General features: G+C 39.8%; 1 protein-coding gene across 4 annotated transcripts in view; it reads right to left on the reverse strand.

The window, feature by feature from the left end:
- The window catches only part of woc (without children), a 105,663-nt gene extending 88,160 nt beyond the window's left edge, over positions 1 to 17,503 (reverse strand). The window contains exons 1-3 of one of the 4 annotated variants that reach the window (XM_067758552.1): positions 17,434 to 17,503; positions 10,854 to 11,752; positions 10,542 to 10,772 (exon numbers count right to left, since the gene is read on the reverse strand). In XM_067758552.1, the coding sequence (XP_067614653.1) occupies positions 10,542 to 10,772; positions 10,854 to 11,706 (1,084 nt within the window). In that variant the 5' untranslated portion in view covers positions 11,707 to 11,752; positions 17,434 to 17,503. The other 3 variants (XM_067758550.1, XM_067758536.1, XM_067758542.1) reach the window with 3 other exon arrangements.
- Between the last annotated feature and the right edge of the window lie 8,737 nt (positions 17,504 to 26,240).

Raw genomic sequence — 26,240 nt, forward strand, 5'->3', positions numbered from 1 at the left:
AGCACCTTCCTCGTTGCCTTTGCAGACGACGTGGCAGCTGTGATAACAGCACCAAGCTGCGAGCTGGCACAGCTAAAATTAAACCAGGTGATGCGTAATGTAAATAGGTGGATGGCTGAGCACGGTCTCCAGTTAGCAACAGCCAAAACGGAGATCGTCATCCTCACAAAGAGACGTATTCCCACTACCAGGAACATGATGGTTGGGGACCAGCCAATAGAAACACTCGCTTCAACGAAATATCTGGGAGTGAGGTTAGACAGCAAACTCAACTTCTCGGATCACATACGAGGGGCCTGCGAAAGAGCTGCGCGCATAATAGCGCAGTTGAGTAGATTAATGGCAAACACAGGTGGCCCAAAGCCATGCACAAGGAAGTTGCTTGCATCAGCTTCGGATTCTATACTCTTATATGGTGCAGAAATCTGGGCGAACACAATGAAATACCGGAAGAACGAAGTCGCCCTCACCTCGGTCCAACGCAGAGGGGCGCTGCGAATATCTTCGGCTTACCGCACGGTATCAGCTGAAGCTGTCCTGGTTGTTGCGGGAACCATACCGATATATCTTCTCGTTGAGGAAAGAAAAACAATATATGACAACGGATCGGAATCAAGTAGAGCTGCTGTTGCCATGCAGGCGCGAGAAGAATCGATCCGACGCTGGCAAGATCAGTGGAGCAACAGCATCGTAGGAAAGTGGACTAGGGAACTAATCCCTGAACTGAATTCATGGTTGAAGCGACCGCACGGAGAGGTAGACTTTTGCCTGACCCAGTTTCTAACGGGACACGGTTACTTCCGCAAATACCTACACAGAATGGGTAAGGTTGATAGCCCGAGCTGCCTGTACTGTGGGAAAATAGACGATGTACGCCACACCTTCTTCGAATGCAGGCACTTCTCCCATCAGCGAAGGAGGGTAGAAGAGGTACTTGGCGACCTATCCCCGGGCAGTGGCATTAATAACATGACCTCTCGAAGAGACAGATGGGATACGGTCAGCACATATGTGAGGCATATACTTATCAGTAAACGAGAAGACGGATGCCTAGCCCATTAGCGTGAGAGGAGCCATAGAGCTCACGTAGCGCGCACCCGTACCCGAAGTAATGATAAACGCGGTCCCAGGTACGGGGATTTGCGCGGGCCGTGGGAGGTTAGGTTTTAGTGGGTAGGCCTTCATGGAAGAAGGGAGTCCTACACTCGGAGAGTCTTGCAGTGAGGCTTAAATATCCCGGTCAGTGCATAAAGCATTTCCTCCCTCCACGAAAAACAAAAAAAAAAAAAAAAAAAACTTTAACTTTATCTTTAAATTTAACTTTAACTTTAACTTTCGCTTTAACTTTAACATTCACTTTAACTTTAACTTTAACTTTAACTTCAACTTTAGCTTTAACTTAAACTTTAACCTTAACTTTAACTTTAACTTTAACTTTCACTTTAACTTTAACTTTATTTTTAACTTTAACTTTCGCTTTAACTTTAACACTCACTTTAACTTTAACTTTATGATCCGGGTGGGCGTGAGCTTAGCACCTGCTAACAAGCCAACCTAATGTAAACGCACGCAAGTCATTTTCTGTCAAAAATGTCTCATGCACATACAACTTGTATGAGAGCAACTCAAATTGAATTTGCTGCGTGAAAACCTAACTCGATTTCCAATTTTTGTTCTGCGTGACATTTAGATTTGACGTTTGCACACATGCTTTACATTGTCGCAACGCATGCTTATTTGGGTTAGGGCAAAAAACGCCGGTTGTTTGCGTGCGCTAAAAAAACGCAGTGCGGTTTTATTAGGTTGGCTTGTAAGCGATCATATATGTATACGATAAGCGATAGCACAATGGCTACTTCGTGAAAATCAACGACAGCTCTTTTAGTTTGATTTCGATGGTCGTACGGTGAGGAAGTATCGCACGCGCGCTTAAAACAGAGTATCAAAGAGTGCGTGTGACACGTGTTCACCGTTCAAGCATTGAAATCAAACTAAATAAATAATTGATTTTGCTTTCGTGCTCGCTACGCGTTCGTGTTTACTAACACATTCACAATTTGGTAACCGTGTAAATGTAGTGGGGCCCACCGCTGTTTATGATAGAGATCCAATTTTATGTATTTGGCCTGTTGCTAACACCGAACCTTTACGAAACTTTTCGAACCTTTTCGAGCCTTTTCGGATCTTTTTTGACAAATATCCGTTACGGTTTTTTTTGATTTAGTCGCCAAGCCCGCGATAAAATCTATGCAATAGCTTAAAATCTCAAATTTTGCAGGCTCTAAAATAATTTTTTTGGGTATGCTTAGTGGAACTTTTTTCTTGAGCCCAAAACCTATCGAAAAATCGACGACGCGATATAGGTTAATAAATCGACCCAGCTTACTACATTGTTACGAATATTAGCAACACTAAGCCGATGCTAAGCAGTGACTTGTATGCACATCAATAATTCAATCATTATGTCTACACATACGCACATACACGCAGCGGAGAAGCAACGCACAAACACATGCATATATCTTATCTGAGATGCTCCCAAAAGTATGCAATTATAACTGTGGAATTGTCGCTCACAAAAGCACGCGCATATGAGAGCTACACACCTGCATCTGTAGTTATAATTATATACCAGTAACTTAGTAAATTCTGGAAGCGCCTAGAAGATGCAACGAGGAAATCACACAGTATAAAAGCAGCAACAGTAGAGGCGCGACAATCAGTTTCATTTAAGTTGTGAAGTATCGGTGTTATTGTGAAGTACTTTAATAAAGGCCATTTTGCATTATTAAATATTGGAGATATTTATTCAACAGTTTAGTGATTCCAACTTAGCAGAAGGTTGCAAATAAGAGGATTTGCAGTAAATTCGTTACAATATATATCTCGATTCCTTTATACCTGTACAACCAACCGTTATCCAATCAAAGTTAATATACTCTGTGTGCAAAGCACGCTGAGTATAAAAACTAAACAACACGCCGTAGCACAGAGGTTCGTGTTTCCGATATTAAGCACAACTCGTTTTGTAGTGAGTTATTTAACCACTGCCTTCTTCAATAATTGCCGCTAGATGGGTCTCTTTGCGCTCCTAGCGTAGAGAGTTACAAACCTACAAGTGAAACTAATATAAGCGTGTTAAACAGGGAGAGGGGTTATCCATTATTTAGTTGAATTTTACTGGCACATAAATGGGTTTCGGGTTCGATGAAAAGTTTTACAGTCGCACTTGGAAGTGATCGTAATACTTTTAAATGTATTTCCACCCCAAATCAAAGAGGATTGATATAATAAGAGACGTCAGTTCGATTTTTTCATTTGTAATGTACCTGATGGTGGTATTAGAAAGTTACCTTCTACACATTTTTAAGAAGTTTATATTAATATATATTGTGATTGTTGGAAAGAGGAGGAATTGTTTAATTAATACTGTGACGAATATTAGCATAACTAAGCTGATACTAAATAAATAATCACGCAACAATAAAAAAAACATGAAGCAGCCACTCGTATATACATGAATACATCAACCATCATTTACACACATTTATAAAAGGCAACGAAGAGATGGTCTATCCTATCCTATGAACTGATGTCTCTTATTATATCAATCCTCTTTGCCTAAATATTGTGACGAATATTAGCAACGCTAAGGCATACTATCATGTCTAAGCCGATACTAAGCAGTCACTTGTATCTACATAAACAAATCAATCATTATGTCTACACATACCTACATACAAGAAGCGAAGAGGTATGCACAAACACATGCATATATCTGAGATGCTCACAAAAGTATGCAATCATCGGTCGAAGTATCACTCACATATATACGCGCATGTGAGAAGCTATAAACGTGCATCTGTAGTTTATAGCTGGTAAACAAGTTGTAAATTCTAGAAGAAACGCCTAGAAGTATGCGAACGAGGAAACCGAACAGTGCAAAAGCAGCACCAGCTGAGGCATGAGAAATCAGTTTGATTTAAGCACGCTATTGGTTGCGAAGTATAAGTGTTATTGTACTTTCAAAGTAGTCTAATAGAGACCATTTTGCAGTATTGAATATTGGAGTTATTTATTCAACAATTTAGCGATTCGAACGTTAGTAGAAGGTGTAAAATAAGCGGAGTTTCCCCAAATTCGTTACAATATATAATAAATTTTAATAACCTTTTTTTTTTGCCGAGTCTTTGATGGGCAGCGGTTTGTCAAGCGTCGCGATCTGAGACTGCTCAGCTACAGAATAGATTTCATCAGCCAAGCATAATACTTAAAGAGAACAGAAGGAAACCTATTATACATTAATTATTAAGAGAGGTGAGAACAATCTTTTTTAAGAAAAAGGGGAGTCCGAGCTATGAAATCTGTTTGAGAGAGAGTTATAATCTTTGCATAAACGCCGAAAAGGTTCATAAACATGAAATGGTGAAGATAAATGGATACCAACTTTTCAGAGTTGATAAGAAGTAACAAGTAGTCTGTCCTTTAAATTGTGTTGTTGTTCTAGTGCAGGTGATCCTGTCGAATCTGTGTTTGTTCCTGTATTTTCTGAGAATAATAGTAGGCTTCTTATCGGCTGTGCATACAGACCGAATCGACTAGTAAATTTTTCTGCGTTTATTGAATTTCTTCAATCGTTACTAATAGATTATGATAACATTATCATCGCTGGAGATTTTAATAGTAATCTCTGGGACTTTTTCCCACAAACTGTGCCTATACCAACACATTTCACAAATACTAACTCTTCTCTATTAGATTTATTTTTTGTCACTGATCTTCATAAAATGATTCACTACACGCAACTATCCGCCTCCAGCTTCTCAAAACACAAACTGATATTCCTAAATTACAACTTCCAAACATCACGTAGGCCAAGTTCGTTCACGTATCGCGATTGCAGAAGTATAGATTATTATTCTCTTGTTGAGTGGAGCTTGATTCGTACGTTAACATCGGTTGAGCCCAGACAACGTTTCTGCAGGATAACATAAATAAGTTATTCGATGATCACGTTCCACTAAAAATAAACACACCTAAATACAACAATAGCCCGCGGTTCAATGCTACATTAAAAAACCTAATCCACCTTCGAGAACCAAGCCTACTCACGGTGTAAAAGGTACAAAACAGACGAAGCGCATTGCTGATTTAAAACAGCTTCGGCTTACTGCAAACAAAGCCATAAGGTTGGCCAAGACAAATTGTTTTAAGCATAAGTTTAGTTATGCTTTGAATACAAAAGAAAAGTGGAACAAAATCAAACAAAGAGGAATTGGAAAGCCCAAAAGTGACTTATCTCATCCCCTGATGTTGACATCAACGAAATAAATAACACTTTGTATGACTACCAAACTCAGCCGACAATGTGTGTATTGATAACTACTCCGTGCGTGTTAATGTTGACACTAGCCCTTTTGAGTTTGTTTGTGTCGATAATTGTGATGTTGTCCAAGCCATACTTTCTGTGAAGTCTAACGCAATGAGGTTTGATGGTATATGTTCAAAGTTTTTAACATCACAAAATCCTTCCCCACATTACTTACTTGGTCAACTCAATTTTGACGACCAGTGTCTTCCCAATATACTGGAAAGCTGCAAAAATTATTCCAATCCGTAAACAAAATAATGAGTATCGTCCAATAGCCATACTCCCTTTCCTCTCTAAGGTCGTTGAACGTATTCTACATGAGCAAATCGTATCATGAATACAAGCTCCTGTCAGACAGTCAGTCCGGTTTCATGTCAAAGCGAAGATGTACAACGGCACTATTATCTGTGACAGATGAAATTCGTAAGCGAGTGGATGAAAGTTACATTGCCTTCTTAACACTTCACGACCACTCTAAAGATTTTGATTCTGTAGACCATACTCTGCTCTGTAAGAAACTGGAAAACTTATTTAATTTCTCTGGTCATCTTGGCGATAGCACTCCAGAAGTATGTATAGATGGTAAAAAGTCTGACTTCCTACATGTCTCATGGCGTCCTTCAAGGCGCTATCCTGGGTTCTCTGTTATTTGTTCTGTATATCAATGACTTGCCCGATGTCCTTAAGTATTGTAATGTTAAAATCTACGCTGATGATGTGCAGATGTATACGTGTTGTCCTCGTGATGTTGTTGTTGTTGTTGTTGTAGCGATAAGGTTGCTCCGATATCTGATATTTTAGTCGCCTCTTACGACAGGAATACATAGCGCGGGTATATTCTGACCCCCTAACCCGCTGGGGGATTCAATCCGTGATCATAAGTGACGATACGGCCACAGCTTTCACAATTTGGTTGGAGTTGTCAGGTTTTATTTTCAAAGTTTTTTAGCGATTACGGCAAGCATAGAACTATGGTAACTGTCACTGACATAATACTGAGAACAGAATGGGTTTGAAATAAAAATATGTGATGGTTAATATGGGGATGACGGTATTAAAACTCTAGAGGAAATATACTTAAGTTATTTGTGAACAGCCCCATAAAATTTTGGTTTTGTACTTTAACACTTCTTCTTAACACTAATTTGTTTCTCACCTTCGCTGCTGCCACTACCGGCATCAGCGGCTTCTGCTCCAGCTGATTTGGCTGTCGCAAAAAGGAAAATATTTAAAAAAGATATAGAACTAGTTAATAATTTAAAATTAATTGAAATGTAAGAATCAAAAAATATAATATCAGGAGTTTTAATTAAGGAACTAATTTTTAATTTGATATTTTACTAAAATTTTTTTTGTAGTTTTACGTATTTTTAGCTCAACTTTTATTTAAATTTAAAATTTTAGAGTCCTTGCGACACAGTTTATAAATTAATTATATACATCGCAAAAGAAAGATGTATTTTAAACTTTTTTCAAAAATGCTGGGGCGAGTCTCCTTTATAAACGTTGTTACGTTTAACGCGCGAACAATAACAACCCATATAGGTCTGTTGTTGTTGTTGTTGTTGTAGCAATGTTTCGCCCCACCTAATAGCTGCGACCGATCACAAATTGTCATCAATATCCTCTAACGGGAGTTCAAGGAAACTTGCTGTTTCGACAGGGGTGGACCATAATGAAAGGGGTGTTAGAGGCGTTGGTTCCACATTACAATTAAAGAGATGGTTGGTGTCTTGTGGGGACACATTGCAAGCGGGGAATACATTTTGTATGTCGGGGTTGATTCGGGATATGTAAGCCAGAGTGACTCGCGTTTCCCTGGGGAGTATGCGTTCCTCTTCCGCAAGTTTTGGGTACTGTTCCCCGAGTACTGGATTCACCGGGTAATTCCCGGCATAAAGGTCCGACGCCTGTTTGTGGAGTTCACCAAGGACCTGCTTGTGTTTTTTTGCTTCATACGGCTGAGTTCTCAGTCCCTAGGAGGTGCTGGCTCATCAATCAGATGTCTGTTGGGATGCCCAGGTTTCTGGGTATTCAACAGGAACTGTTTGGTTAGCATCTCATTTCTCTCCTTGATGGGGAGTATTTTCGCTCATTATGTAGATGGTGTTCTAGGGACATAAGAAGACAGCCCATGGCGGTTCTGAGCGCAGTATTTTGGCAGGCCTGCAGCTTCTTCCAGTGGGTAGTTTTTAGGCTTGGCGACCATATAGGGGACGCGTAGCACGCATACGGCTGGCCAATTGCTTTGTATGTGGTAATGAGCGTTTCTTTGTCTTTTCCCCAAGTACTGCCAGCAAGGGATTTGAGGATTTTATTACGGCTCTGGGTTTTCGGAACAATTGCGGCTGCGTGCTCATCAAAATGTAGATCCTGATCAAACGTCACACCCAAGATTCGGGGTGCAGGACAGTCGGTAGCGTAGTGCCATAGACGTGGATGTTCAAAATGGTCGACATTTGGGACGTCCAAGTTGTAAATAGGGTCGCGGATGATTTAGACGGTGATAATGCCAGGTTTCGCGAGGCGAAAAAACTGGGAGGTCATCGGCGCAAGAAACGATAGTAACTCCTTCTGGTGGCGAAGGTAGTTTTGATATGTAAAAATTAAACAAAAGTGGGGATAGGACACCACCCTGATGCACCCCTTGTTTAATTCTTCTTGGCTTTGATATTTCGTTTCTGAATTGCACCGATGCCTGCCGACCACCCAGATAATTTGCGGTCCGCCTTTTAAGACATGGCAGAAGGTAGACCCTTCCAAGTCTTGCAGTAACGTGCCATGGTTGACCGTATCAAAAGCTTTTGATAGGTCTAGCGCTACGAGTACTGTTCTATGGCGGGGCTTCTGATTTAAACCACAATTTATCTGGGTGCTAATGGTATTCAGCGCAGTGGTGGTGCTATGGAGTTTTCTAAAGCCATGCTGATGACAGGCTAGCTGCAAATTTGCTTTGAAGTGGGGGAGCAAAATGGCTTCAAGCGTGTTGGCTACTGGCGATAGGAGAGATATCGGGCGATATGACTCTCCTATGTGAGCTGGTTTCCCATGCTTTAGTAGCGGGACCACCTTGGCCATTTTCCATTTTTCGGGTATGACAAAGGTGTGAAGAGACAGGTTGAAGACATGTGCTAAATATTTGAAAACCTCTTTCCCTAGGCTTTTAAGCATCGGCATGACTATGCCGTCTGGGCCCACTGCTTTGGATCGTTTAGCATGGCCGATGGCATCCTCAACCTCTTTTGCGGTGATGGTAATTGGTGACGCGCTGAACTTATGTATACGTGCATGTCTGTTGGCCCTCCGTCTATTTTTGTCGACCGTAGAATGCATTATGTATTGTCGGCAGAAAGCGCTCGCGCATTTTTTCGCATCCGACAGCACTTTTTCGCCAAAGGCAATGGAAACTTTGTCATTGTGGCTAGACGGATTCGATAGGGACTTTACAGTGGACCAAAGTTTACCTACACCGGCAGAGAGGTTACAACCGCTTAGGTGCTCCTCCCATTTCGCCCGCTTGTGTTCATCCACAAGCAATCTGATGCGTTGGTTTATATCCCTTATTTGGGGTCGCCGGGATCGAGCTGTCTTATAAGGTCACGTTCTCTCGCTAAACTTGCGGCCTCCGCCGGGAAGTGGGGCCGAATTTCGGGAATTCTACCGGCTGGAATGAAACGAGCCGAGGCGGATTCAGTGACCTTTCGGAAAGCACGCTCCCCTTGGTGGGCATCAGTTGGAATAGGGAGAGCAGCAAAGCGGCTGTCTGTAAAGAATTTGTATTCGTCCCACTTTCCTTTTTTAAAGTTAATGACAGTGCATTTTTCTGCTACGATGAAGTCGGCGGGACGCTCGAGCGAAATAAGTATAGGCAGGTAGTCGGATGCCAATGTTACCATGGGCTGCCGGTTGACGCAGTTTACGAGTTCTGCGCTCACGATTTAAATATCCGGCGAACTGTGACAGCTTCCTACCATACGTGTGGGGGCGTCTCCGTTTATAGTGCAGAACGTCGTTTCTTCTATTTGATCCGCTAACATCTCACCCCTACTGTCCACCCGCAAGTTTGAACGCCATAGATCGTGATGGGCATTGAAATCGCCTAAGATAATGCGAACGTTTCCAGTGAGTACGCCGCTGATATCAGGGCGGTATCCACTGAGGCAACAGGTGACAGGAGGGATGTAGATGTTGATGGTTTCTAGATTTGCATCGCCTGACCGGACAGATAATCCTTGACGTTCTAAGACACTGTCCCTGCGGTCGATGTCTGGATCAAATATATGATATTACACAGTGTGGTGTATGATAAACGCGAGGCCGCCTCCATTTCCGCTCTCGCGATCTTTTCTGTGGATATTATACCCAGAACAGGTCTGCAATGTAGGTATTGCTGTGATTTTAGTCTCTTGAATCGCAGCAATACGGATGTTGTGCCTCTCCATGAAGTCGACCATCTCCGTGATCTTCCCAGTTAAACCATTACAGTTTAACTGCAGAATTCTTAAGTGCATAGGGGGAGACGTCGTCACTCTGGGAGTGACGGGTGACTACGCCTGGGTTGTGGAAAGCCAGAACGCGATTGCTGTTGAGGCCCTGGGACTAGACGTCCTTAGGTAGGCATTGGGGTACCCGGTTTATTTGAGGCGCTGAGGCGCAGACTATGGGACGTCCTAAGACGTGAACAGCAAGGAACCCCAAAAGATTTATAAAAGTTACGTGGACGTCTGGTTTTGGGGTCTAGCCCAGAACTACCTGTCCGATGCAATCTTCCCGGAGCAAGAGAATATGGAGCAGTCCCGCTGCAAGGAGCTGCTGGGAGGATGACAATTTGTGGGAGGGACGCAACAAATTAAATGGGGTTACACTGAAATGGCAGTCCTTGGTCGGGAAAAATCCCGAGTCGCTCCGGTACATAGAACCGACGGCCTCGGGAAGCGCATATAGGTCTGTCTCCTGGACTAAATAAAGCGATCAGTTTTATAATCATGGTAATAAAAAAAAGTTATAAACAATATAGTTTGTCACAAATTCAAAATTTCTCGGATGGATTATGTATTCAAGGGATTCTAACTAACAATAATAGTTCTTATGTGAACATCCAAACAAGAATTTTATTTGTAACCCATTTTAGCCTCGAATAACATAAAATCTAGTAAAAAAGAGTACTTACCAGTAGGCTTATCGTTTTCCGTGTCATTTTCTGTTGTGATATTCTTTTCACCAGTAACATCTGCATCCTTTTCTCGTTCCTTCTCAGCTTCTGCTTCAGCATCCTCCTTTTCTGCATTTTCACGCGCCAGTATGGCCTGCTCTTTTTCTGCTTCAGTTACTTCGGTTTCTGGATCATCTGGAATAAGACAAACATCCGAATCCTCTGGTTCTTGTACATTTTCTACTGGTTCTGGTAATTATGGGTAAGAAAGATAGTTTATATTATAAAAACGGTTATCACAACAGCTGAAAAAATATCAGAAAACCCTACCATCTTCGCGCTCTACATCTGCTTCTTCAGTCGTCCCCTTTCCAGTGACTTTATCAGGCCCATCGGTTTCATTTTCACCTGCATTGCTTTCGTCGTTGTCAACTTTGCTGGTTTCATCAGCTTCGTCTCTGTTACCTTGATTAATTTCCGCATCGCACTCAGGCGTCTCGTCCTGTTCATTGCCTTCGTCTAAATTATCCTTTTCTTCGTTATCATCATCGTCGGCATTTCCTAAATAAGGTGAAGGTGAATTGCTAGCTGAAGGCATGTCAATATAGCCACTCAATGCATTTAACTCTTTATCTACATCTGCCTCTGTCTCATGATAATCAGTTTCGCATTGATTATCAACTTCCATGGCATCATTTGATTTTTCGACAGGTTCAGCATCCATTGGTAAGGTCATATCGGACTCACCTAACATATTAGCTTCCTCCGATGCGTTATTATGACCACCACCACCACCACCTCCACCCGATACGCTTGCGTCAACTTCTTCGAAATCTGCAGCATCCGATTTTTTCGTATCTTTGTTATTATCTGCAGTATCTTCACCACCGCCAACCTTAAATCTTTCCTGTTTATCTGGTATATTACTTCCTTTATCTTTACGCGGCATAACCGACGGGCCATTCGAATTTTCATCTACTTCGAATGAACCATCTGAAATTTGTTCAAAATCGTCATTATTAGCTTCCTCTTCAGTGTCCTTTGTGGCAAAGGCAGTACTCCCAGCTGGTTTGCTTATCAAAGCTTGCGATGTATCTTCATCTAACTTGGGCGGCTCTGAACCTGGTCGAGCATTTGACTCAGCGTCGGTATGAAATGAATCTAGACTTGAAATCTCTTCCATTGGAATAACGTTGTATTTTCCAACTCAAGCAAATCTTAAACATTAACTGCAATAGAAGAAAGAAAATTTAAACGGTTTAAAATATTTGATAAAACGAGGTTGCTATAGGAATGTAATAGGAATATTGACTTTCCGCTTCGTAATTTGCCAAGCAGCTTCATAAAAAAGTTAATTTTTGATAGTGCTTAGCTAACTTTATATGGAATTTTTCAGTTATATCCCGTAAATGTTGTTTATATTGAGCTATTGTATTTCATTGTAGGCGGCCGCCGTGGTGTGATGGTAGCGTGCTCCGTCTACCACACCGAAGATTCTGGGTTCACGCCCCGGGAAAAGCAACATCAAAAACTTTAGAAACAAGTTTTTTCAATTAGAAGATTTTTCTAAGCAGGGTCGCCCTCGGCAATGTTTGGCAGTGGAAACTTACCTGCCTTGCAGATTATTATTATTATTATTTTATTTATTACGGCCAAAAAAGCCTAATTCATTGTATAGTACAATTTACAAAATTCATAATTGTTTCTTAAAACTATTTCATTAAAAAGAAATGAGTAAATTTTTTGTTTAACTAGTATTAAATATTTAAATTTTTACAATATAGAAATAGTTTTTCTTTAAACATAACAAGGGTTCACAGTCTTTTATCTCTGCTGGTAGTTCATTATACATTTTATAGCCTACGTATTCTAAGGTCTTTTTTGCGAACTCGGTTCTTACTTTGGGCAGTCTTAAATTTCTGCTACTCCTAGTTCCATAGTTATGGATCTCATGATTGTACTGTATCCTATCACTCAGATAATTTGGTAACATTCCCTGTGTTATGTAATGTATAAACTTCAAAGAGTAATAACAGATTAATTGCTTAATACTAAGCCAATTTAACATAGGAAGCATAATACTGTTTGATGTTTTATAAGAGCATTTTAGTATCAAACGCATTGCTTCGTTTTGCTGTATTTGGAGCTTGTTAATTAACGTATCATTTGTTACTAATAGTATTGATGGGCAGTAAATAAAATGTGGTTCTACAATTGATCTATATACTAATATTTTATGATGTTGGCTAATATGCTTACATGTTCGATACATAAATCCTATTTTCTGTGCAATTTTCTTCTCTAAATGATTCATGTGTTCTGTGAAACTTAGTTTCTCATCAATTATTACACCTAGGTACTTCATTTGATCTACTCTTTCAATTGCATTGGTTTTTATTTTCAGACTAGACTGGATTAAGTTATTATGGTTCTTGTTAAATATCATATACTTAGTTTTATCAATATTAAGTTTTAGCTTTCTACTGCATAGCCACTTAAATAAATTATTTAAGTCTTCTTGTATTTTCATGACAGCGCAATCTACATTTTTGTCACTAATGCTAACTAATGCATCATCCGCAAAAAGACTTATTTTACAATTTCTCAAGCAAGTTTTTATATCATTGATGTAAATTATAAACAATATCGGAGCAAGTACTGAGCCTTGTGGCAGCCCAATGTTCACATCAACAACCGATGAAACTGCGTCTCCAATTACCGCCCTCTGCTTTCTGTTACTGAGGTAACTACGAAACCATTCCAAAGCTTTTCCCTTGATCCCAATTTCATCCATTAACTTCAGCAATTCATTTCGATCGGTTAAGTCTAAGAAGCAAGATACTACTACCTTTTTATCAGCAACAGCCTCTTTCCACTCTGCAATTACCATATTCAATGCTGTTTCGCAGGAGTGGCCTTTCCTGAAGCCTGATTGCTCTGGTTGCTTTTTCACCACTGTTTCCATAATTTTTTCATCAATAGGTAGGGTATTAATCGGACGCAGCTCGTCAGGTTTCATTGTATTTTTTACTTTTGCCACTGGTATTATTGTGGATATCTTCCAGCAGCTGGGAACAATGCCACTATCAAACGATTCGTTTATAATGTCCTTATATAAGTGTGCAATGTACACCATAGAGTCCTTGATAACACCCTCTGACAATAGGTTTTTACCGCCATATTTGTTTTTAAATGATTTTGTTATGTTCATTATATCTTCTAACACGATACTGGTGAGCTCAAATGTTGCTACCGAGTTGGTTGTTTCACTTTCATCAACAAGTTCAATTGTTTTAATACTATCATTGATTTGAATTATGCTCTGAACAAAGTAACAATTCAAGATGCCAAGTAGGTCAAGTAAACAAGTAGGTCCATCCCGCCAATTTGTAGGAAAAAAGAAATAGGAGCACGACGCAAATTGGAAAAGAAGCTAGGCCTCAGATCTCTTTGGAGCTTATCGCGCCTTACATTTATTTATTTATTATTGTTTTTAGGTATAATAAGGTGTTCACCAGCTACATATATCAAACGCGCCGTTGTTGTTGTTGTTGTTTGTTGTAGCGATAAGGTTGCTCCCCGAAGGCTTTGGGGAGTGTTATCGATGTGATGGTCCTTTGCCGGATACAGATCCGGTACGCTCCGGTACCACAGCACCATTAAAGTACTAGCCCGACCATCTCGGGAACGATTTATGTGGCCACATTAAACCTTCAGGCCATACCCTCCCTCCCCACCCCAAGTTCCATGAGGAGCTTGGGGTCGCCAGAGCCTCGTCTGTTAGTGAAACAGGATTCGCCGCGGATAGGTGAGGTTGACAATTGGGTTTGGAGAAGCTATATATTGCGCTGGCAACCTGAAGTGTTGCGCTACACACCCCTTGAATCTGGTATTTTACTCCCCTCTTACGACAGGCATACCTACCGCGGGTATATTCTGACAGCCTTACCCGCTGGGGGCAAACGCGCCGTAATTAAAACCTGCTCATGGAGAATGTCCTATCTGCCATCTTAAATATTCGTTTCGAAACCAGAATTCCCATTTGGCCTAACAATTATTTTTCATTATTCTATATCTTTATGCCTAATATTAATACATTAAATATGAAAGCTTTCGGAATGCATGGGATTCCGAACAGTGCAGTAACTGGCAAGACTAACTAATGTTTTTTATTATTTGACGTTGTTGGATTCTACTCAACTTAGTAACTGCATCAAGAACTGAGGCCAGAAACCGTCTTTTTTTTAGTTTTCAAATCTTCTCTACAAAATTTTGTATATTACTAGGAAGCTCTTGAAAACCTCACGAATGGTAATTCCATATGCCAGCACGTCCGAATTTCGTGAGGGGTGTCAAAAGGGGTTAGGATAGGAGTCAAAACAATATGGACGCACCTTTCTGCGGTAAGTCTAGTTGAGGGGTCGACTGCTAATACGCTTCAAAAAATATCGAGAGAGGTGTCAAAAGGCGCGTATTTGCCTCGACAACAATATTCCGAAGACGGAAAATAAAAATTGTATCTTTGTCGGGAGATATTAGCTATTGAAGTAGGCGATTTTCACAAAAAAAATTGTGAACATAAGTGGGTAATTGTTTACTTTAGCTCACAACTGCTAAAAATCCGACCAAAAATATAGGGAGGTGTCAAGAGACGCGTTTTGGTCCCAGGACCACGAATCCGAGAGCGGAAATTCAAAATCTGATTTCGTTTCGGAGATATTTGCAAACAAAATTGAAAATTTTCATGTGGTTATTGTTGTTTTGATGATTTTGTGGTACCCACAAGAAAAACTGTGGGTAAAAGTGTTTTGCGCGGATATAGTTTTGGTCTCCAAACCGGTATAATTTTTTTAAAGCGCGGCCGAAGGCCGCCAACGCAGAAAGGTGTTCTGCGCAAAAATACTATGGATCCCACCCGCTCGGAGCGCTCCGGGGCCATTTTCGGTTTTTTGGAAATAACTTTTGACAGAAATAAAATTTTGAATTTCCGCTCTCGGATTCGTGGTCGGGTTTTAGCAGATGTGAGCTAAAGGAAACAATTACCCATAAGTGTTTTGAGCGGATACAGTTTTGGTCTTCAAGCCGGTGTTAGAATTTTTTTATAAGCGCGGCCGAAAGCCACCAATGCAGAAAGGTGTTCTGGGTAATAGTCTAGTTGAGGGGTCGACTGCTAATACGCTACCAAAAATATCGAGAGAGGTGTCAACGACGCGTCTTGACATCAGTATTAATAATCCGAAGGCGGAAAATAAAAATGTTAACGCGTTCAAAAGATATTAATGAAAACCCGAAAAAAGACCCGCGGGTACCTCCGAAACCGGGGGTCGGATCCATAGTATTTTTGCGCAGAACACCTTTCTGGGTTGGCGGCCTTCGGCCGTAATTATAAAAAATAACCCTGGGCTACGCCATGCCAAGTCCGGGTGTGTGGTATAACCGTGGCTACCGCCACGGTGATGCACAATTTTTTTTGGGGGTACAAACACAACAACAACCACATGGAAATCGCCAACTTCAAATGCAAATATCTCCGGACAGAGATAAAATTTTTCTTTTCCGCCATCGGATTATTGTTCTCGAGATCAATACGCGTCGTTTGACACCTGCCTCGATATTTTTGGTAGCGTATTAGCAGTCGACCCCTCAACTAGACTATTACCGTGTTCTGCGCAAAAATACTATGGATTCCAACCCCGGGGTCGGAGGTACCCGAGGATCTTTTTTCGGTTAATATCTTTTGAACGAGTTAAACGTTTTATTTTCCGCCTTCGGATTATTAATACTGATGTCAAGACGCGTCGTTTGAGACCTCTCTCGATATATTTGATAGCGTATTAGCAGTCGACCCCTCAACTAGACTTTTACCCACAATTTTTGGGCTTGTATTAGCAGTCGACCCGTTGTAAACTGCTACCGAAATTCCTTTAGATATATACATATATATGTATATAACAGCACACTAGTCACTGCTCCGCACTGACTACTCAATGACCAGTATTCTCTGGGTCTAGCTTCGAGTTCGCCATACGTATATATGTATATATAATATACACCAATTGAGTTTTTGTATTCCAGATACAAATAAGCATTTTTTAGATATGAAGAACTTTTACATCGACTTTTGTATAAGAATTTCCATAATTACACATTCGGTACTGGCTGCCTTCTTCTGTAGATATGGACATTGTGCAATTATTTTCCCGCCGTTGTGCTAAAGTGCACTGCCACAACACGACAGCTAGCGAGTGGATTGTGTTAACTCGCTTACTAAATAGATGCTTTAAAAGCAACACGAGAAGTTCTTAAAGCCATTCCATTAAATTTTGCAAATCAATTGGATAACAATTTTATCAAAATAAAATTGGCATTGTGGCAAGAGGGCATTTGTAAGATGTACTTATATGTACGCACAGTGTGGCTACCCTGAAAGTACAGCACGCACAGTGGGAGCAAATCTAGCACAATGTCTGCGCCCCTCATACTGATACTTTTTCTTCATAACCGGCATACTTATTTTTTTCCATATTTGTACATACATAAACACACCTAGTTATTAGCAAAACACGAATTTTAACCAATTTACCCATATACATGCGCCAACTTTTGCACAAAAATTTAGTTTTTCTGATACTTCTTCGATTAATACGACTTTCGCAGACACGGAATGAGGCGGAAAAGTAATGACACGGGAACGAAACGATTCGACTCGAGAACTCAACTCACTTTTGTGTTGTCAATTTTAATTTTTTCACACCTTTTTTAACACTTTTGGAAAATAATTGATGATGAAAAATCTGTAACAATCGCTTCTTTAGACACTTAATTTTATTTTTATGTGTATTTTACAATTTCCGAGCACAATATTTTTGCACAATTGCTTTGTATAATTTTTACGAAAATAATAGTTTACCTCTAATCTGCTTCACTAGAAACATAACTCAATAAATTTCCAACAGTGTGCTGTGGAAAATGGCGCATGCAAACTGTCAATGTGGGAAGTGTTCGGAAAGGCCGGAAAGTAGAAGCTATTAATATTCTACACATATATTTATTGACTTAATTATAAGATCGAGCTTTTGTATGAATTTTATTGATACTGTTGTACAAAAATTAAATTATAGATTTAACATTAAAAACATTTAGTATATTAAGACTCCGTGTATTAAAATTAATCAACTGTCAAAAAATTTAAAAATTGTAATAGATTATCTCAGTGATAAAGGATGTGTAGGAAAGGTATTTAAGCAATTTATGTAAATATGTAAACATACGACTATGTAGAGGTACACTTTTTAGATCCAGCTGAGATACCTATTACGATTTGGATCTTCTACCCAAAGGTACACATTAAATTTGTTCATAATGAAAAACAAAATGGAGGATTATCGCAACAATTTGTTCCTATTTCATACGTTCCAGTTTGTTATACATACATTTTTGTTAATGTGACAATGAAGCTGCATGTCAAGCAAAGCACGCGTTCCTCCACGGAAGTATTACGAAAAATTTCGTTTTAATTCTTGGCGTTTCTCCAAGTCATTTTCATTTGAGAAATAGGTAGATGTGTACTCATGTTATTTATTTTTGTGTCACATCCTTACAACCCTGGAATAAAGTTAGCTAAAACCTCTATTACAAAGATACCCCAAAAAAATATTGTGGATCGAAAGTTTTAGTTTTTGGCTTCAATGAAATAATTTATATCTTTAGCTTAATGTGAAATTGTCAACTTTTACGAATTTTACAGGAGACGAAAAAAATGAATAATTTTTGAAATAACCTTTTTCAAAACTGTGAATGAGGATACCTTAGTTGCAATACTTTTGAGTGTAACATCTTTGAAAAAGATAAATAAAAATCATATATGCTAACTCAGCAGCTATTTTATAACTTAACGCAATATCCGCACTCAAAACAAATTTTTTCTCCTGACTTAACACTTTTTACCCAATATATTTCCCCATCACTCCTCCCCTTTAATGATTGAAATATAACAATAAAACTATATATTTCACAAAAAATAGTATTTATTTGTCAAACTATTTCTAACCGTTCTTATTTGGATTCTTTTGCCGGATGGTGCGCAGAAAATAATTCAATTTTAAATTCAAACAAATGCTGTGTTGTGTCTTATTCCATAGAGACAACTGCCACATACTTTTAAAGCGGAGTCATTGGTGTCGTTTGTCGTATCGCTGTAGTCGTATACCTATCGTAACCCTATACGATACAATGTGATCGATTAATGGTGCCTTAACCTAAAAATTGTGAAAATTTCACAAAAATTAGGAAAACGCAAAAAATTGCAAACATATTCCACAAAAAATAAGTCTCTTTGTCATAACGTATCCAAAACAATGAATAAAATCTACAAAACGTTATTAAATTCACCAACTAAAATATTTTTAGGTTATGGATATGGCGAGAAACCAAAAACCAATTGGTTGGCTACGGTACGGTTACGACTTTAGCGCTGCGATATGGCACCAATAATCGATTACATTGATTCCCATAAGGTTCGTTGCATGATGCAATTACAAGGTGACTGACGTTGGCAGCTTCTCTTTCTAATCCGCCATCTTGAACTCCCACTCTGAAACTCAATTTGCCTCTTTGCGAAACTACTTTTTCATTCAGAGGAAAAATTGTAGTAAAAACCATACAAATCAATTTTCCTGGAAAAGTATGCAAAGACATCACTTTTTTCTCCAATTCTATTTTGAGCTGACTTTTCTATAACTCAAATGAATAAAATTTTCTATATATAAAATATTTTATATTAAACGAAATTGTTTGAATTTTAATATTTCCGTCGAAAATAGTGGTAAGATGTTTTTTAATAATAATTCTAATACATGTTTTAACTATTTTATGTTTCTGTTTAACTGCTGTTGCAGGATGCACGTTTCGCAGCTCAATATCAAGGGCTGACTGGCTATGACGAGATAGTGAACCGTTTTGATATTGATTCTCGAATCCTGCGCATATCAAAAGGAATGAAAGCATGTGCCTTCTGCGTGTGGCGAGTTGGTCGATCTGGCTGCGTTGTTTTATATGTCTGATGTTTGGGGGCACAGATGAACACAACATTGAAGAACAATGTACACATTTCACCTCATTATTGCGAAACATTCAAACAGAGCCATGAATCACAATATCTCTACCAGAATAATTTCTTTCATGCACACTGCAATAAACATCGCGTGATGAGGCTTCCATCGCATCTTTTCATAATTCCTTAATTCAGTACAAATGTGTTTTATGTAGCAGTTGCCTATGCAGCTCAAAACTCGATCTTCATGAAAAAGTGTTAATGCTCATACAGGTTGTTGTAGCGATAAGGCCACTCCCCGAAGGCCTTGGGGAGTGTTATCGAGTTGATGGTCCTTTTCCGGATGCAGATCCGGTACGTTCCGGTACCAAGCCCGATCATCTCGGGAACGATTTGTTATGACCAGATGAGAACTTCTAGGCCATTCTGCCCACCCACATCCATGAGGGTATATTCTAACCTCCTAACGCGCTGGATTATCCTTCGATACACGACCGACCATAAATCTTCCGGAAAACTTCTCTCAATACTCCAAGAGCCATTTTCTCTCGACTGGAACATTGCACTGAATTTCGTCGAAGAAGAATGGGATATAAATCACCCCTCTTATAAGTTTTACTATAAATATGACACCAAGCATCTCTCTACGGCTCTGTAGCGTAGGCAACTGTAAAAGTTTCAATCGGCTGCTATAGGGAGGAAGATTCCGGACGTATCCCAAGGTAAATGTTTCAAAGCGAAAATCAAAAATTGTTTTTGGACCGATTCCAGTTTATCACAATGAACCTGATAACACGGGTTCCAATATGGGCCTCACCAATGATGTAAAGAAAATTTTAGTAACATATGGACCATCGTTTAACAAACGCCAAGGTACCTTTAGCCCTACTTACACAAGATTCAACGTGTGATTCAAGCCTGGGGTCCATTAATACGCCTAGGTCAGAGAAGCTGGTGACTTGGTCAATAATGTAATCACCAAGCACGTAAGCATGGGGATGAACGGGCTTACGTGTAAAACACATGAAGTTGTATTTAGATAGGTTTAGTGACATGACGTTCGCTTTACACTATTCTACTAGGTTATTAAGATCTGACTGAAAAAGTGCTCTACAATCTGGTGAGCTCATAGGCATAATAAGTTTGATGTCATCCGCACACATCAACGGCTTAAGTGCTTCAAAACACTTGGTAGGTGACTACCTTGCGGAACACCAGAAGTGACATTAACAAAATTAGAACAACTATTTTTAAATATTTCCTGCTTTTATTTGCTTTCTCCCATATAAATAAGAAGAGGTCCAAGAAAGAAAAAACGATGGAAAGCTCAGTTGATCAAGTTTGTACAAGAGTAAGCTATGAGAGACTTTATGAAAAGCATTGCTAAAATCAGTGTAAATTAAATCATATTCACAATTAAACTTGAAGCTGTTGGATACAAGAGTTGCGAACTCGAGCAAATTAGACACAGTCGATCTCCCCTTATAAAAGCCATGTTGTGACAAGTCAATCACTGAAGATGCACTATGCGCTAGTTGCTTAGTGATTATTGACTCGAAAAGCTATGAAACAACACTCATTTTGGCAATTCCTCTATAATTTGTGACACAGGATCTGCTACCACTTTTATAGAGAGGAGTTTAAAAGACTCCTTACACTGCTTGGAAAACATCCCTTGTTTCAGGAAAGCGTTAAACAGAGAATTAAAGGTTGATAAAGGTATAGAGCATATGTTTTAAGCACAATTGGTGGAATTTGGTCAGGTTCGGCAGAATAGACAACCTTCAGTTTTTCTAGATGCCATAAAACATCCTCCGCGCAAATACTAGGGACTGACACTGAATTCAGTGGTAATCCGAAAGCACCGAATTGTTTACCTTGTTCACAGATTTTGGTAATGCTTGGTTGCCCGGGTATTTGGATCCCCCAAATGAGTACCCGGGTATCTCATTACTCAAGTAAAATGATCACCTACCTCTCGCCATGCGTATTGCAAACTAAAGCAGGCCACTGGTATTTCCATCGTCAGAGCAACGTCATCGAACCTCCTTCCCTCACTGCGTCATCTTATGTTTATGTTTATGTACGTATAGTAATAACTACTATGTAGAATAGCCGCAAGCATTAGTGGAGGAGTTTGGTCTTCATTAAGTTGCCACATACCTTCACAGTTTATTCTTCTTGTAATTAATTTTGCCTTTCGGAACACAAACTAAGCGAAATATCTCAGGTTTGCCATGCTACAACAAAATTCACGAACATTAGGTTCACAAAGGCTTGGAAGAAAGGATAGGAAACTATCTTTAAGTGGCGGGCCTGCTTGTTTTATGCAAATTTCGAACGGCAGAAACTTTTAATAGCAGAACCAGAAGTATATTAGGAGAGCCTGACATAAACGTACTTTAATATAAGAATTATTTTCATGAAGTGTAAAAAACGTACTTAGGCGTTGATACAAAAAAGTACTGTATTCAATACTATTTCATAAAACGGCCTTTTCTATTCTTCCCCTTTCTCTCATCATTTGTATTGTATGGGAGTTGTCACTACATAGACCACCTTGTCGTTATTACATCATGGGTTCGTCGAATCAGCTGTTGTAAGGTTACCGATACGGTTACCGATAACGCACCAATGTCTGCAGCGTTAGCCGTCATCCAATGAGTTTTACAGCTCCGTATCACGCTCAGTTCTCACAAGAATGCTCTGGATCATTGAGAGACTTGAGAAGCAGAGGCCGTGATATTTTCGCACATGTGAAATGTGATAGGCAGATGTCGCCGCTGTTTTTATTTAACTCATACGGCGAAAGGCTAAGCAGCGACATCTATTTTTGAAAAAAGTAGTTTTATTAAAGGCAGCGTTGCCAAAGTAAAAACAAGCAATTAACAAATTATCTGGCTCACAAACTTAACCAGACTTCTATCTGGATTTATCTGGCTCAAATCGTTGTTGTTGCATTTACATGCAAAATTATTTATTAATTATTTTGCCAACGGATGATTACTTTTATCTACAAACTAAATGGTAAATCTCTTAATCGTTGTCAAGAGAGTAAAGACTTGGGTGTAATTTTTAACTCCAAACTCTCTTTTTCTAGTCACATTGACTTCATTATTCCAAAATTTGTTGCAATGGTTGGTTTCAGTGGTTCTTAGTCAGAAGTGGTGTTCAATATTGCTCAATAATATGGAATCCTTTCTATGAATCTAACTCCCATTAAATTGAGAAAGTTCAAACAATTTTAACAAAAATTGCTTTACGTATGCTTCATTGGCCAGACGGCCTCCCATCATATACCAGCAGGCACAAATTGCTTGGTCTTCAGGCTTTGCATGACAAAAGAACTTTTATCTCACTCATGCTTGCCTATAATGTAATAAACTTTAGCACGAATTGCTCTGATTTACGAATTTGTTCATGGCATATTGTAACGTATTTAGAGCAATTCCTTTTATTTGCAACCTTCTGCTAACGTTTGAATCACTAAACTGTTGAATAAATAAATCCAATATGCAATAATGCAAAATGGTCTGGACCGGGTCTCTCTACAGCTGATTCAAAATCCCTGCCTTGGTCAGAATGTAACTCCATTGGTACACCATACCTTGCAACCCAATTGTTTATAAACACTTCTGCTACTGTTTTCGCTTATTGATTTGGGATTGGGTATACCTCTGGCCATTTGCTGAAATAATCCATAACAACCAGTACATATTTGTTTCCGCGGTTGCTAGTAGGAAATGGACCTGCGACATCCATGGCGATCCTTTCAAATGGTGCACCTGAAATATACTGCTTCATCTGGCCATGACTTCGTGTTTTGGGCCCTTCAGTCTGTTGCAAACCTCGTAGTTGGCAATCCACTCGGTGATCGACTGACGGTAACCAACCCAATAGAATCTCTGCTTAATTTTCTCGAGCGTCTTCATGATTCCAAGATGACCTCCACTTGGACCGTTATGTAGGTCACTGAGAACATCGGGAATCCTTTTCCTTGGAACTACTATCAGTTTCCTCTTACTTTGACCATCCTCACTCTCCCATACTCGATGCAAGCAACTAGAGTTGGGTCGTTTCGTTCTGAACTTGTTCAATTGACCGGGTCTCTCTACTGAACAAGTGAACTAGATCTTCGATTTCGGTTCTATTTGTTCTTTTAGTTCTTTCTCTCTTCTCGTTCGCGAACATTGTAAATTCATACATACATATTTACGTAGAATTTCACAGTGTGGCACTGCTACAAAAATATATGTGTGGACTATTTATGAAAAACATCTTTTGTAAGAAACTAATTATAAAATTTATTAAACTTGAAAAGTTCATATTTACAATTTGTGTCTGTACTCTTTCAACTTCCTGGATCTTCCGAAATGTGTAACTTTTTTTGAAGTTATATATACATATGTATATATATTAACTTATTTATTCATAACACATTTAAATATACCTACACAAAGCATAGCTGCATACACACCCCCACCTATACTTGTTGACTTTTTTCGTGGGTGTGAGCAGCAGTGAACAAATTGGCTTGAAAAAAAGGAACAGATGAACAAAAAGAACAACTTGTTCGTTCATCAGAAAAAGAACGAAAGAACCGAATCTCTGAAATGAACGAAAAAGAATAACTCTACAAGCAAGCGGATATCAACTCTAAGCTGTTCCACTGTGCCCAATATGACTTCGCAATGGGACTCTCTGCTGACATCTCCTCTCTATTTGGTCTTTCGTTTCTTTCGAGCCGTTGCATAACATGTGACAGATCTGTATCTTGTAGCTGACACTTCCTTAGTTGATCCTTGTCCCATTCATCCGTACACGTTATAGTCATTAGCCGGACATCTACATGGTCTTCGTGACATTGCATCGGTATTCCCATGGGTACTACCTTTCCGATGCTCATTGGAAAAGTCATAGCTTTGTAGCCGCTCGATCCACCGTGCCAATTGTCCTTCCGGATTACGGAACTGCAGAAGCCATTTCAATGCTGCGTGATCTGTCCTGACGCAGAATCGCTGGCCGTAGAGGTATTTGTGAAAATGTTTAATGCACTCTACCTATGCCAACAGCTCTCTCCGTGTAACGCAGTAGTTCCTCTCTGGTTTTCAAATTGAACGGCTGTAATATGCAATTACCTTCTCGTGTCCATCAACCAGTTGTGACAAAACGCCTCCTATAGCATATCCGCTCGCATCTGTATCTAGAATAAACGTTGCTCCTGGAATCGGATATGCTAACATTGAGGCAGTGCACAAAAGCTCTTTCAATGTTTGGAAAGCCACTTCTTGCTAGTTCTTCCATTCAAAAGCTTTATTTTTTCTTGTAAGCTCATGGAGGCTATGGGCTACGCTGGAAGGGTTTGGTACAAACCGGCGGTAATATGTGCATAGCCCAAGGAAACTTCTTAATTCATGCAAGTTCTGTGGTCTTCGCCAATCCTTTACAGCTTCTATCTTTTCATTCGCAGTGCAGATGCCCTCTGTCGTTACCTTGTGACCAAATAGTTTACTTCCTTTTTGAACAGCGAACACTTTTTGGGTTTAGTTTTAGACCAGCGCCAGCTTTTCTCTGGAAAACTTCCTCTTAGTTTTTATGATGTTCCTCAAAGATCTTGCCTAATACGATGATGTCGTCCAAGTACACCAAGCATGTTTTCCAATGTAGTCCTTTCAATACCTGATCCATGAGTCTCTCGAAAGTAGCTGGTGCATTACATAGTCCAAAGAGCATTACTGTAAATTACCAAAGACCATCACCGACACTGAAGGCTGTTTTCTCTTTGTCTTCCTCCTTTACTTCCACTTGCCTGTAGCCGCTTTTTAACTCCAGTGTGGAAAACCATTTCGTTCCAGATAGCGCGTCCAGAGTATCGTCAATTCTTGGTAATGGGTAGCTATCTTTTTTAGTAACGTCGTTCAACTTTCGATAGTCCACGCGAAACCTCATTTTTCCATCCTTCTACTTCACAAGTACCACAGGTGAGCTCCATGGACTAGCAGATGGTTCGATGACGCCGCTGTCGCTCATTTCTTGTACGATTTGACTCACAACTTTCCGCATCGCCAGTGGAACACTACGAGGAGTTTGACGGATCGGCCTCGCATCTTCTCCAGTGTCAATTTGATGTTTCACAACGTTGGTGCGGCCTGGTTTGGAGCCATCTTGGTGAAATATGTTGGCGTAATTTAGGAGCAGTGGTTTTGCCTTACTCTGTATAGGCTTCCTCTAGTCCCTCCGCACATGCCGTGATGTCAATTGAAAGATCAGTATTACTAGATGAAACATATTACTTGAGCTGTTTACAGTTAATAACTACTTCAGCCTCTTGGCATCTTCTCAAAATAGCTCCTTGGGCCAGTTTGAGTGGTGACTTGAACTCATTGAGTACTCTTACCGGAATACGTCCATCTTGTTTTGTCATAGCCAGGGTTTTTCCCTATAAGTTTGTTCGGCGTTGATTTGTTTGCTGCCTCGACAATGCACAATTTGTTTGTCCCACAATCTCCATCACCTTTGCCCAGATGACTGCTTCAGATTTTGGTGGTATTTGCTGACTCTCTTCCACCAGCACTTGTTTACTGCTGTAGACTCTCTCGTAGCCGAAATTTAGTGGCACATCCATGTTCTTATATCGCATCGTCTTGCTTTGCATATCGATTTGA

Source organism: Eurosta solidaginis, chromosome 1 (genome assembly GCF_040869045.1).
Source record: "Eurosta solidaginis isolate ZX-2024a chromosome 1, ASM4086904v1, whole genome shotgun sequence".
Lineage (NCBI taxonomy): Eukaryota > Metazoa > Arthropoda > Insecta > Diptera > Tephritidae > Eurosta > Eurosta solidaginis.